The following is a 15,363-nucleotide window of genomic DNA, read 5'->3' on the forward strand; positions in this document are numbered from 1 at the left end:
CTATCCAGCGCTGACTGGAGGAACAGAAAGGGGAGGGACGGGCACAGCTGGCTCTGCCTCTAGATAGGCAAAGCCGGCTGTCACTCAAGCAGCTGGGAGGATCTCGTCAGCATTGTTGGGATCCACCCCGGCTGCGGCGATCTCGGTATATAGTGAGCAATAGCTCGCTATATACTGAGCTTTGGGTCACGGGAGGACGTTAAAATATGTACTCCCTTGACCATTAAGAGAACTATGGGATAAAAAGGTTACCCCATAATTCTCTTTTAAGTCCACTCCTGGACTTAAGTCCACCTTCAACCGTCATGGCTCAGTTTATTTTCCAGAGTTTTAGGAGGTTGGACACTAGTTTCTCTTGCTGAAAAAAAACCTTAAACTATAATTTTGCCTTTTTTATTTGGTGTCTGTGAGGAAGTATATGAAAAATGCTATTTGACCCTGTCTCTACCAAGAGTTATTCAGACTGACACATCCTTGACAACAGCTTTGGAGGCCGTACCAGAACTACACTGTACTGAAGATTGCAAGGTTAGCCTGAAATGTGACTTTGGGGCACTGGGCTCTGCTTTGTGGCAGACTTATGTGTACGGTGTTAATTAGCTGCAGAGCACTCTCTAGGTCCAGAGCTATGGCACAGCCTCTGGTGTGACCCAGTCTCTCAAGACTCGCGTGATCTTCAAGCACTGGTTCTGCATTGAGGCACTGTTCAGACCTCTGTGTACTGTGTTAGTTAGCTGCAGAGCAATCTCCCAGTCCAGAGCTGTGGCACAGCCTCTTGTATGACCCAGCTTTTGAGATCATAGTCACTAAGGCCAGCTTCGTGAAAGCAGCGGGAGCTACCTCACAGTTGGTTGCCCAGCTACCGCCATCTTAGGCCCCATTCACACTAAGCGGATCGCCGCGCGATTTCCGCCGCGATATCGCGTGAAGTCGCCGGCCAATGATTTTCAATGGAGCTGTCAATGTACAGCTCCATGTCTCCCGTCGCTCGTCGAGGTCGCAAGTCGATCCTACAGGACCCTTTTTTTTGGCGGATTTTGCGTGAGTTTTCTATTTTTTAACCAGTTGACATCCGCGGTGTTAAACCCCCTTCCCATCCAGGCCATTTTTCAGTATTCAGCGCTGCGGTACTTTGACTGACATTTATTCCGTCATGCAGCGCTGTACTGAAATGAATTGTATACCCTTTTTTGGGGGACAGATAGAGCTTTCTTTTGGTGGTATTTATTCACCACTGGGGTTTTTATTTTTTTACTATAGCAGCCCGACGGTGAAGGTCAGGCTACCATCGCTGGAACGTCGCCCCGAAAGTCGCGCTATCCCAGGCCGCGCGGATCCGCTCCAAAAGGTATGTTGCTTAATGTGAATGGGGCCTAACAGTGATGACTGTTAAAGCTAAAGGAGCTGAGCGATAAGAGTACACACTCCATGTTCCTTTTATGCACTTTGTGGATCAACCATTCTCTAGTCTCATTCCACTGTCTGCTGACAGCGACAAGGTCACCTCCAGCCAGCTATAATGTAGAAATGTCACCAGCATACCAATCCTTTTAAGATAGCAAAAGCTTCATTTATTGAAGTTTTTTGTCATATGACCAAACAAGCGCTTTCGGGACCACGCAGGGTCCCTTCATCAGGCTTTAGCCTGAAAGGTCCCTTCAGCCTGAAGGGTCCCTTCATCATCTTTAGCCTGATGAAGGGACCCTGCGCGGTCCCGAAAGCGCTTGTTTGGTCATATGACAAAAAACTTCAATAAATGAAGCTTTTGCTATCTTAAAAGGATTGGTGTGCTGGTGACATTTCTACATTTTTGCTGACATTCGCGGCGCCATCCGCGGTCACTGCGAGCACCCCCCACTACAAGGGACATATCGGTAAGGAGTGCGACAAGGGTAGTACTTATTCTCCAGCCAGCTATTACCCTTTTCAGCCCCCCGCTGCTCGTGTGTGTGAGTACCGAAAGCTTTGCCTGACTTCTGACCTGGTTGTTCTCATCTATGCATTGCAACGTGTCTTTTAATAGAGACGCAGAGGACAGTGCTGCTACAATGGATTAGAAATAAATTAAATGGACACTGTACATAGGTTCTCACACTTCATAGTTGTTAGCAAATCGAAATAATATTATACAGAGGTGATACAATGAGATTGTGAAGAATGTGGCTGATTTAGGAGATACTTGTTTTGTTGTACAGATTATTTAAATCCAACCACTACGAAACACCTCCACTAAATAGAACAGAAATCCCTGTTATTGTTAGACATACTCATTGGAACCGTTGCTTCAGTAATTACCTCCTCACATCTATGCTCGATCTGCAATTTCTTAAGGTTCATTATTGACAATTGTTTACAAGGGGCTAAGCCATCAAATGAATTGATCAACTTTGAATCCTTAACATCTACAACAGCAATGCCATATGCAATGCCAAATGAAACATCTGTGGGAACATTTGTGCTATAACATTAATAAGCCAATGAACTTGTCAACGTCATCAAGAATGCTTTGAAAGAAGTCAAAGTGAGTGAAAGTTGCAAGTAACAGTCTTCTTTATTCTTTATTTATGTTAGAGCAGCAAAAGCAAAATTCAACACATTGGAGTTGTGTCTCTTTAGTTGATTTACTAACCTTATAAACACGCCAAGAACAAGTATACACCTCTGTAGTGTGTTCCCTCCCAGCATGATCTATTGGTGGAATCTAGACACCTTTGTAGTGTGTACACACCCAGCAGGTGTGTTGTGCAAAGCCCTGCATGAATTGCAAGGTGATGTTGTGTAAATTAGCTCTACATTGTGTTGCTTGCGTTGATGAATGCAGGAATGTAAATGCATGAGCCAACCATTTTTGTCTAAACTGTGAAGCAGCATTATATATGCATCATGTGCATGATTTTTCCATATGTGGCATTAGTGGAAATATGCTTTTAGAGACTTTTTGGTTGATAAATACGTTTTGCTGTGTACAAATCACACGCACCTGGTACGTGCGTGTGTTTAGGTTAGTAAATCACCCCCTTTGTATCATAATTATACTGGTTTTTATATTTTGCTATTATTCCCCTTATATTTATAGTTAATTTAGAGATATTTAATTTTACATATGTACTTTTTTTTACATGTTTCTTTCTTGTCAGTTGCAATTATAGCATGGTGCTTTTCATGTAACATAGTCTATTATAATGTGTATCTTTAAATCATTTTATTTTGTTTATGACCAAATATCTCTTACTTATTTCAATTTTTGTTTTTTTAAATCTTATATCTTTTTTTTTAGACTCATCCTAATGTAAAGCATTGTAGGCTGTAATGAATCTTACTGCAAGTTGGGAAGCTTCATTTGAGTTGTTTTTAATTGATTTTCCCTGTCTCTCAGACGTGCCTTATGCCGTCTGTACAATACTGAGCAGGATTATTCTAAATGATAATGTGTTTTTCTGCAGTATCTTCTTTGTCTAACCACACTTAAAGTAGGCCTTTACCCCTTTTCACTAAAAATCACATGAGCATTCAGTTCTGCATGCTGATATGAAATAATCTTACATTCATTAGTTAGACATTGTTTGCATTTATTATCAATTACTGTTTTTCCACTTCCTGATTGAATGAGGCACTGGCGATGTAGTCCTGACCTCACAGATGCATCCTGGGAAGGCTACATTAGCAGTGCAGGCATCTTTCCCCCTCAGATGATATGCACTGTCAAATGATCCAAGAGACAGACCCAGAGATCCAGGAACTAAAGGCAAATGAATTAATCTGCCCATACTGAAACTGGCTACTGTAAGGATGGGAAGGGGGGGTGGAGGGGGGGGTGCAAAAAAATATCTATAAGTATTTGTTAGTAGAATGCCATTACTAAACATTTCTAAAGGTGTGTAGTAATTTTTAAGATAAGGGTGAAGTTCCTCTTTAGGTTCAAACCTCAGCAGAGGTTTTTAGTGATTGCTGTGAGCTAAACTTCTGTTTATTCTCTATGCCATACATACTTCATATATGCCTTTGGAAAATTCACTATGGGCTAATAACATTGTCTCTGGTCATAGTGTATTTTTGTGGATAATTGTTGGATGCACTTCAAAGAAGAAAACTGGAAGATCATTTTGCAGTCATGCTCTGGGTTTCAAGGGGACAGGGAATAAGGGCAATTTTTTCCAGCAGGGATACCGCAATAAAAAAAAATGATGATGGTCTAATCATTTCCCTCTCTGTGGAAAGAGATATTACATACATATTGCATATTTGTTATATATTTATTAGAGCTCTAAAATAGATTATAAAGTTAGGTAATAACTTTTTGCATATAAATTTACCTCTCAAGATCCCAGATTTTCACAACTCCTTGGTTGAGGTAACTTTTACATGTGCTCACAATTTGATTGGTGACTTTAAGGAAAAGGGAGGTCATATGCTCTGAGGTATTGTAATACTGTGATGTACTATAGATCATACGAATGTTATTCATAAGGCTTGGTATATGTTCTACCATTGTAGCCTAGAAAGTGGAAACATACAATCCGTTAAAGAGAACCTTTATAATCTTATATTGCAACTTGTAAAAGATAATCATTATCATCATTCTATAATTGACTGTTAATGAAGACACACAAATATAGTCCAGGGCAACCAACATCATCTTTACACAGATACTAGATTCTTGAATTACATCATCTGTCTTATCAGATGAAAACACACATCAAGGCCCCACAGTTTGGAACTCCACTACAGATTTATCATGGAATGCTGGGTTCTGTTCTGAACCATCCCCAGCTAGCATGGTTTCCTTGGAAGTAGGAAAATATTTTCCAGGTTTGGGATATACAAAAAAGAGAATCTGTGAAGAGTGACAAAAGTTCACCTATTAGATGAAATACTGTGTTCTTAAGTAACATGCCCCCAAAATTGTAATGCAGTACTAAAAATTACTCTAGGCATGGGTCATAGTATTCAGGCACACAGTAATAATGAAAGACTGGATCACTCATCAATTGTCAGATGCTTTCAACTGCAAAGGGGATTCTTTACGGTGAGAGGTGTAAAATTGTGGAACTCCCTTCCACAGACAGCTGAGAGTATGGAATCATTCAAGAATTATCTAGATCACGTGTCAAACTCAAGGCCCAGGGGCCGAATCCAGCCCACCAGGCCATTTTCTAGACATCTACTTTCAGATCCAGGTATTAAGTTATTACTAAAACCAGTGATAATCGAATGCAGAAGCAATTATGATAAAGGTTAGATACATTTATTTATTTATTAGATACATTTATATAGTCTTACAGATACCTGAGGGCAACCATAATGTTGATGTGGCCCACAATTAAATTGAGTTTGACACCCCTGATCTAGATACTTTTCTCAGCGCACAAGATTTACAGGTAATGTTAGTAACAAACACACACAGACACGCACACAAAACCCAAAGGTTGAACTGGATGTACCTGTGTCTTTATTCAACCGTAACAACTATGCAACTATAGACAAAGCACATACTGAACTTGCTATATGAATAAAATCACTTTACATGCACATGACATGTGATTCATCGCCAAAAAAAGTGCCAACGGGGCCAGATGACCCTGGCCATGAGGGCAAGCATTCATCACAGCGGTTCAAGAGGTGGGAGCTCCACCATGGAACCCCATTAAAGTGAAGTGGGATGTTCTCTATCAGCTTTGTTAACTATATTAGAGCTAAGACAGAACCACTGCTCTTACTTACTGGTGAGGCTTTCCCAAGAGGACCAAAGAACCTGTCCAGAGTGTACAAATATTTGACATTGTCTTTTGCTTCATTGGCTGCATTTGTAACGTTACAGTCCTGTTAAAGACATGCATAAAGAAAATGTTATTTATCTATACTGTTACTGTGAACAAACAAAATGGTAGTGCAATCGTTGTTTTCTGCTTTACCTACGCCATATAATTTGACAAATAGCATAAATACAAAGTGCTAATAAAACTGTCTGATACTACAACACAGTGGTAAAGTTGTCTTTCTGTTGCAATAATTGGATGCAGTTATGCAGTTTAGCCTAAGGACATGAATTAATTTTCAAGCAAGATATTTCAACTATGACACAGCCTTTTGCAATTTTATTGACCGGCAGTAATTCAACTGTAATAAAAGTAAAGGGAAGCGTTTACTGAAAACATTTTTTTGCATGATTAGTAGCTACAGCTTGTATTAATCCCAACAACTTTATCCCCACTCTACAGGAACAAATTTATACTTACTGCCCAACTTAGCCATTTGTATTGAGCTACTCCCTCCTACCCCAGTCAACTGGATAGCCTTAAGCTGGCCATACCAACAGAAGACCTTTCTTTACCACCTAATAACAACATCAGAGACTTGATGATTGTCAAACTAAATTTTGTTTTATTTAATATTCAATTTTGGAATGAATGTGGTTTCCCGAATGAAAACTACATTTACTATTAGAATTTTGTTCGGGAAAATTTTTCCATCCTGCTCCTTCGACTTTTTTTGTCACTATGGTCGAAATCAATGAATGATTTGACCCCCATCAACTAACAGAACAAGTCGAACAAAAGGTCTATCGTATAAAAGTTCAGATGAAAGTTCTTTTGAAAGTCTACTAGTGTATGGTCACCTTTAGTATCAAAATGGTGGGCTAACTCTAGCTGATTCTAGGTGTACAGCCCCAGAGTGGATGAAGTGTAAGCAAACAGTACAATATTCTGGTAACCAAAATGTACAAACTTTGCAACTGAAAGTAACCCCAGTTGGGTTGCACCGGTAAAGAGAATGCAAGACTGCAGCCTTATACAGGGAATGTGTTAATAACAGTCAGCAATATAATACGTGAAAGGGTTCTATGCCACCCCTGTAAGTCATGATAACCTAGGGCAAGATCTGTGTAGGCTATGCAGAAATCTGACCCATATCAGTTTAAAAATATTTAGCCACATAAGTGCTTATCTTTTGCCAAAACTCACATTTTGGGAAGTTTAAAAATCATTAAAATGTGGAAAAAATGTTGTGGTACTGTAGGACAACTTAGAAACATAAATGGAAAAAGACAGAGACCTTTTATTTTTTACTGTCCACAAGGTCTGCCAAATATCTACATAAAGCATGAAACCATGAAAATCAATACATACCAGTTCCTTCCATTGCTTTAATATTCTGGATTTTGCTGCTTGCAGGATACTTAGAACTTTTTTCACTTTAGGGCTTTTAATTTCATCTAAAAGACTGGAAATTGAAATACATTTCAATTAAACAAAAAAAAGAATAATTTACCATATACATATAACAATCAGTATCTTCAGCCTATGTTCTGTAATTATGATTACATGACACTGGTTGCATGTTTATGTGACCAATTAAGGTAGCATCTTCATGGGTATTATGATTTGCCATTACTGTTTTTTACCACTAGACATCCTTGACGAATGTTCATAACTTTGCCCTGTCTAATTAATTTGGAATGAAAGTTTTAACTACTAGTAAATGGTACAAATCTGCAGGATTTTCATTGTAACAATGTTTGGCAAGCCCTAAATAGCAGAAGACAGGGGCACTAGGTCTGATACTTATGACCGCTAACAAATAAAAAAAATAAAAAACATAATCAAGAGCATAAATGGCTTTATATTAAATATGTATCTCTGCTAAGACCAGCAATAGCATGCTAAGTTTTCTGTTTGGTGCATCTCTAAGGAAGAAATTATATGAACTGCATAAAGCTAAGGAGATTGTATAGAGCTAAAACAAACATGTATGGCTATATTTAGATGATCTTACACTGAAGATTTGCAGTTATGGGGATAATGGAACAGGAGCATCTCGATTCCATATGTTAGGAAGTGCACTGCAATTTCTCACTAGGCATTTACACAAAAGGTAGATTTTTCAGGTTACTGCTAAGCCACAATCAACCCTACTAGATATTCACTAACAAGTGTTCACTCTTTGAGTATAAGTTTACTATAGAAAGCAGAAAAAAACATATTTGGCATTAAATGTGTTATTAAGATAACCAGTGTGAATACCTATTAAAAGAAGACATGCGTGACTTCCAGTGTTCCAGCTCAGCAGAGGGGCCGATGTTGTCTGCTTCTTTCCTCATTTGCTCACTTTCTGCAAGAACCTGCTCAATCTGCTTCATCCACACTGTCAGCATGCCCTCTAGCTTCTCGATCACTTCACTGTTACCTCCTGGAAAAATATGGTTTAAGTTTTAGTTTTTGGCACTTGATAAATATAGGATGATAGCTGTATACTCTAATGAATAACATTGCATTTCACTTCCACTGGGAACTACTGGGAACTACAGTCAATAAAATATCTACAGGGGAAAACCAAAGGTGCCACCAGCATATCATATTTCTGCTGTGGAAGCTAACCTTTTCTGTCAGATTAAAAAAATGGAAAATATGTATTCACTGATGTGTTTTGTTTTTTAAGACTGACTAAACTTTAAAAGACTCAGATATAGCTACTGTCATACAACCACAGAACAGCTTATGTTAGGTCATCAAAATTGTGGTAGAAAAGACTATGGAAGAGTCGCAATCAAAGCAGCTCTGGGGAATTCAAAGTAAATCTATATTACTCTTCATATTTTAGTCTATAATCCTTTGCAAGGCAAACATTTGTTCATACCTTGACACTGCAAAACAACTGTCATTTTTCTGCTGCTACAAAGGTGCCACAAACCTGTTGCTATGAAGTCTGAAGGATTTGGCAAGCCATCAATGAAATTGCCACTGTCCACTTTCTTTAGCTCAATTTTTCCATCCAGATTGTTTTTTGCAGATGACAATGTGGCAACAAACTTGTCCAGCGAGTCCAAGAACTCCTGTATCTGTGAATTTTGTAGACCATCTTTGACAGCTCCCCAGTTCTTAATAAGTAAAATAAATAAGAGAAACGTAAAGTTGAACTTTAAAGTTGAAGTTGACATTAATGCAACTCATTAATACGTCAGTCAATTTTTTTTATTTTTTTTTAAATGCATGCAGTGTAAATGCCAGAATTACAACTTGGTATCAGCCTCTTTCTGTCCACTGAACAGCATACTTTAGTGGATAAAAAGTAAGTTCATGTGCTAACAGGAAGAGAAAGAAGAGTGATAGAGAGATGAGCTGATCACTGTGCTGCTTCTCCTTTCAAGTCACAGATTGGGGGGAAAGGCCCATGATTGCATGGGTTTAGAGGAAGTTGGTTGAATTATTCTGGCTGTCATTCAACCTTGGATATCTTGTTGTAGAAAATAAGCACTGCAAAAATGTCTGAAGATACTCGGCAACTTTTAGTGACGGTAACGCCCTGCGAATGGCATTCGACCAGCTTTACACTGCACGGAATATTTATACAACAACCCCTACATGTCTTTTTATATTTTACGCTACTTCCCCTATTCTACATATATTATTGTTGTGAAAGCAAGACACAGCTTTGCAGGTGACAGAGAGCAAACCTACCTCTTGACATTTAAGAGCTGGCACCAAAACCTGAGCCAGTAAAATCTCAAGTCCTTGCAGAATGTTCCCATTTGTACATTCAAACATGCTGAAATTGACTTCCTGTAAGAGATAAAGTTATACAATTCATTTCCTATAACTTGAATTATGCCTGTTCTGCACATCTTCATTATCTGTACATCGCTATTGTCTAACTAATATCCAGGTAAAACATTTCTAGAAGATCAGGGATGGTGTAAAATTGCACTTATCTGAAAGAATAATGAGAACTACACTTATTATGCCAAATATTTCTTAAAATGCATTACTCAATAGTAAAGCTCAATTAACAAACACAAATCATGATAAATATAAGTATCATGTCTCACCTGAACAACGTTGGCTGTAGTAATTGCTTTATCTGTTGTACGCAAAAAGAAAAGGCAGGTCCCTGTCAGTCCCTGGAAGAAAAGATGCATCAATTATAATCCCATGTAGAACTAAAGCCAACATTTTTTTTTAGTTTTTAATATAGTGGAGAGGGATTACAACCACTGTCAGGTTTTATTGCTTTCTTTTTCTAAATAGGGAGATTCACCCTCCCTATTTGTCCTGGAGTGCATTATCACCGGGAGAGAAAATGACAACAAAATCCAATATTGTTAGTTTTCACCAAAACAGGCATAAAGAGGAATTTTCCAATGGTGGTAAACCTAGTGACAACAGGAATTTCTTCTCACTTTCTGTTATGGCTATGGGACAGGAAGTAAAGAAAACTCGCCGCAACGGGACGCAGGTGGCAAAATAGTGACGGGTTATAACCCTCCTTTACTCTATATATAAAAAAAAAAGTTTAGGAAAGTAAAGAAAACTGCAACAACTTTGATGGCTGCAGCAGCCAAATGTTTTATTGTGCAGTGAATTGCCCCACATTTGAAATAAAATATACTAACAAAAAACTCAGACTCAAAACACAGAAACGATAAGAGGTTTAATTAGTATATTTATGTAGATATATAATATCTAACAGCCTGGATGTGTTAATGTTTTGATATCAAGGCCTCTTTCAGTATAATGTGCTAATGAGTCTTTCTGTGTTACATTTTATGCCAGACTCTGTAAAGTTCACTCCAGAGTTCTATGGATACAAAGAGTTCTCTCTGTGTTGTTAATTGGTCAACCCCTGGTCACTTTGTCAACAGCGGGTTGTATTGATGTCTAACAAAACAGCTTAGCCTTGTTCTGAAAATGTCCTTGTATAGGGATTGTTCCCCTGTGAGCAGGTTGTGTGTTTTATGGGAGGTCCCAGGACTGGAGCTTGGTGTGACTCTCTTGCAGGTTGTGTGCCTGAGGGTCATGAGCCTCGTGTAATTTAGCTAGATTCAGAGAGCTGAAACAGAGTAACCTCCTGTGGTAGTCATTTGCTCCTAGATGCTGAGAGTCAATGCTAAACTAAACCAGAGAAGCTGGGACCCACTGCTAAGCTAAACCTGAGAAGCTGAGAGCCACTGCTAAACCAAACCAGAGAAGTTGAGACTCACAGCTAAGCTAAACCAGAGAATCTGAGACCCACTGCTGAGCTAAACCAGGAAAGTTGTAAGAAACCTAAAATGGATCTGACTATTCCACCTTCTATATCTACACCAGGGGTGTCAAACTCAATTTAATCGTGGGCCGCATCAACATTAAGGTTGCCCTCAAAGGTTTCTGTAAGACTATATAAATGTATCTAGATCTGAAAGTAGAAGTCTAGGACATGGCCTGGTGGGCCAGATTCGGCCCCTGGGCCTTGAGTTTGACACATGTGCTCTACACTGTAAGAGAAAGAATATCAAGACAGCCCCCGATCTCCCCCTCAGTGGAGACCTATATTTTCCTGGTTAACAACAGATGCTGCATGAATGAGTGGATGTAATACTGCAAGCAGAGGGTTATCACAAATGAATGCCCCCCCCCCCAAAAAAAAAAAAAACAATAGCCTTACACTTAGAAACAAGTAAATTGTTACAGTACTGGGATCCAAGAATAGAATTGTTACCAAAATGGCAGCAAAGCGTTACAAAGATAAATAACAATTGTTGAAAAAAACAAATGCACCGGTTTCCGGTGCATTTGTTCAAGTATAGTTTGCAGAGGATAACCAATCAAATGCAAGGAAAATAAGAAAACTGTCAGGGTTATTCACAAAAGGGTGGAGAGTTTTGAGAAGGCAGGAGAAGGGAACAATCTAGGACAACATAGCCGATTTGGAAACATTCTCCAATTCAGCTAACTTTCTAGTTCAGCTATGTTGTCCTAGATTGTTCACTACTTCTGCCTTGTCCAAACTCTTCACCCTTTTGTGAATAACCCTGTGTATTTCAGAGGGAAGTCAGCAGAGCTTCACTAAGCTATGAAAAAATTCCCTTCCAAAATGAACAGCCTATGTTCCTTTGGGTTAATCAAACCCGAGAGCTTAACTGGAGTTAAAGTGGAAGTAAAGTTGTTAAAATTAAATTGCTCACTGGCAGTCTTTAAAAGTGTAAAAGTGCCCATGCACCTTGCGATTATTGTTCGATTTGCGAACGAAAACAGGTTTTCGTACGATAATCGGCCAGTTGATGAGAAGGCAACGATCACAATTACTGTACAGCTGGCCAAATTTCATCTATCGGGCAGGCTAGAAAACTTATTTAAATCGTACGAAAATCGATGGATTAGTGGCGTTTTTGTCCAAAAAAATTAAAATTTGCAACATAAACACTGTACATACGCAAACGAAAATACGTTCTGTCGATTGACGAAATTCGGTCAGCTAATATTGCTGACGAACGATAATTGAAATCCATATTGGTCTGTGCATGATGGGGCAGAGGCGTGGAAATCGAACAACGGTTTGATGAAGGCATGAAAAAAATTGTACCATAATTGTAAGGTGTATGGGCACACTAAGTCTTTTTCTTCTGCCATAATGGCTTATTGCTGCCATTCAGCAATTTTTTTTTATGTGCACTGAGCCGCACATGAGCAGCTCAGTGCACAGGCCTAGCATGCCGACATGTGCAGGAGTTATGCCATGGGGGCCTGGCCAATCAAGTGACTGAACACTCCAAACCCAGAAGATCAGAGTGAAGCAGCTAAGTGCACAGACCTAGCAAGCCGAAATGTGCAGGAGTTATGTCATCAAGGCCTGGCCAATCAAGCGGCTGAACACTCCAAACCCAGAAGAAGATAGTAGTGAAGATGGCAACATCTGCGAGGGAAAAGTGCTGCATTGGAGGGGATTGATTTGACAGATAAATCTGCCATAATGTGGTAATATGCTGTGCAGCGAAAAACAACAAATAACAAAAGGTCTACAAAACAGAGCAGGATGCATACCTCATTGGATTCCGTAGTGATAAAAAGTTTCTTGAGAACTTGAGGATACGAGGTATTTAGGTTTGCGGCATCTGCCCACATAGGAATATTTGCTTTGTTTGGCTAGAAAACATATATAAATGGTAAGATAAAATGGCTACTGTGTAATACTGTCTGTAATATGCATAAGCAAACAAAAATGTCCACATACCTGAGCAACTTCTTGATAAAAGAAGATAAGCTTTTTTGATCCATTTGCAGCAAAGAAATCTGCTATTAAATTGAACTGAAAAAAAAACAAAACATTAAAGTTTATTGAGTGTGTACTCTTAAATCATAAACCTGTGAGACATTGAAATTCTAAAATCAGGAATATGTAAAATATTTGTGGTCGGTCAGTTTATCCGGTAATTATATGAGTGAACTATACAGATGCAGATCATATGACTAGGTGGTCAACTGCAATCTACCATAAAGTAGACTTTGCATCAAAATCTTAACTGCTAGATCTCTGCCCCCCGTTATCTGCATGAGCCTCCAAAATTCCTCCATGAGACTCATACAATCTACTACGGGTAGGCGACGCTGTCCGCATGTGTTTGCAGGCCGTTCGCATGTAATCACACATGCTGCCATAACCTGCAGATAACTGCAACTAGGCGGAGATTGTTTGTGTTCAGTTGCAATTGTCTGCAGGTAATCGCAGCATTTCGGATTACATGCAAATTTCTGGCCTGCAATTTCAGTCAACAATGACAGCTCCCATGTTTGAATCACCACATACTCGAGCGCTTTATAGTTTTATTAAGACATGTAAATGTAATCAGCTTAATGTATCTGATCTGTATGTTTTACAAAATTATTTATATTTAACATTTGTAATTACATATGTACATGGGGGCATCTTGTAATTTACACATGTTGTGCTTCCTGCTAAGTAATGTGAATAGTGATTAGAAATCACTAGTAAATAATGATTCATTTTTTTTGAAATTATTATTAATGTTATTTATTACAGGTATTTATATAGCGCCAACAATTTATGCAGCGCTTTTACATAGAGCACATTCACATCAGTCCCTGCCCTCAAGGAGCTTACAAGGTCTCCATCTCACATTCATATAAACAGGGACAATTTCGGGAGGAGCCAATTACCCTTCCAGCATGTCTTTGGAGTGTGGGTTTATAATTATTATTATTATTATTATATAGAATTGACCATTCTCTCAGTAAAAATACAGGATATTCCTATGAATAATAAAGGAATAATCTACAAATATGTACATGCAAAATCCTTATTAATGCTCTTATTAAAAGTGTGAACAACAAATAAAATAAAATAAAACGTTTTCTGGTGAAGTGTGATAATAACTCAAACACATCAAATATACCCTAGCTTCTCTTCTAGTACTAAGCTTTTGCCACTAGATGGCACGGTAGCATTACTATTTCACCTTATCATCAGAAATCAGAAAGTCCTCCACTTCATTTTCCCCAATTCCCAGTCCATCAGCCAATTTAGAGACCAAGTACTTGTGCCTTGCGTCCAGCTGAGCTCTCCTTTCATCCTTTGTGACTTTAGCAAGTTTGGCCATTTCCTTTCTGGCTTCATTAGAGAGCACATTATTCTTTTTTCCTGTGGGCTGTAAAATAAAAAAAACATTTAATCAAATCTTGCAGAAAAAAAAAATTTATAGACATAATTCTTAGTCTGGTTTTTATTCCATTGTTGAAGCACAAATAAGAGTAGCAGTTCTTGTGGGATATCCAGAAATTCATGGCTACTTACTGGGATAAGTGTAGTAGGAGACGACACAGTATTAGCCGATCCTGGCACTATGCTAGACCTTTTTACTGCACCTCTTCGTCTTTGACCTTTTCCTTCTTCTAAAGGTAGTAAAAAACAGAAGGTTATGAGGCTTGTAAAGACTTATAGGATGGGGATGGGGGACACACAATTAATTTATTTTATATATTTAAAAACAAAATGATGTGTTTTTCTTTAATAAAAGAAATGATCATTAAACCTAGCAATTAAAGTGATATTAAAGTCAAAAGGATTGTTATCTATTTCAAATGCTCATGAAATCACTTACAATGGATGCTGCTCCTTGATGTTTAAAAGTTTTGGTTTCCTGCAGAATCAGCTAGTCCCCTGAGCTCTGGTCCTGACTTCCTGTTTTAGAGTGACTCCTTTCTCAAGCAGAGTGCTGTGCAGTCATCCTTGTGTGTATGCCTCCACAAACACACAGACACAGCAAATCAAGCTACTTCCCTCCCCATGGCCCCATGGCCCCATGGCCCCATGGCCCCAAGGCCCCCTGGCCCCCTTGCCTCCCTTTTTCCAAACTAGTAGATGAACAGTTGCCGGAGTCTGTATGTCTCTTGTGATCTTGTACTTGACAGGAAGTTCAGGGAAGGTGAGCAGAGAGACTTGGAAGCAGCTGTTCAGAAACATGATGATTGTAAGCATTTGGGCAAAAGTGTAAAGAAATAGTTTGCTGGGCAATGTATATTTGTTTGATTTGCATTCATTATTGAAAAAAAGTTTGAGAGTTTAATTCTACTTTAACTTCCCTTATTTGGTCAC

The 15,363-nt window shown here is 38.8% G+C and overlaps 1 protein-coding gene across 1 annotated transcript in view; it reads right to left on the reverse strand.

Moving 5' to 3' along the window:
- Nucleotides 1-15,072, reverse strand: part of LOC108788892 (dynein heavy chain 5, axonemal-like) — a 237,649-nt gene extending 222,577 nt beyond the window's left edge. The window contains exons 1-12 of the mRNA XM_018558793.1: nt 15,045-15,072; nt 14,563-14,660; nt 14,228-14,416; nt 12,985-13,059; nt 12,795-12,896; nt 9,824-9,895; nt 9,456-9,557; nt 8,689-8,875; nt 8,022-8,187; nt 7,128-7,221; nt 5,722-5,820; nt 4,314-4,495 (exon numbers count right to left, since the gene is read on the reverse strand). Coding sequence (XP_018414295.1) covers nt 4,314-4,495; nt 5,722-5,820; nt 7,128-7,221; nt 8,022-8,187; nt 8,689-8,875; nt 9,456-9,557; nt 9,824-9,895; nt 12,795-12,896; nt 12,985-13,059; nt 14,228-14,416; nt 14,563-14,660; nt 15,045-15,072 — 1,394 coding nt within the window. The remainder of the gene's footprint in view (nt 1-4,313; nt 4,496-5,721; nt 5,821-7,127; nt 7,222-8,021; nt 8,188-8,688; nt 8,876-9,455; nt 9,558-9,823; nt 9,896-12,794; nt 12,897-12,984; nt 13,060-14,227; nt 14,417-14,562; nt 14,661-15,044) is intronic.
- Nucleotides 15,073-15,363: the final 291 nt, after the last annotated feature.

This window comes from Nanorana parkeri, unplaced genomic scaffold, assembly GCF_000935625.1.
Source record: "Nanorana parkeri isolate BGI_ZX_2015 unplaced genomic scaffold, ASM93562v1 scaffold359, whole genome shotgun sequence".
NCBI lineage: Eukaryota > Metazoa > Chordata > Amphibia > Anura > Dicroglossidae > Nanorana > Nanorana parkeri.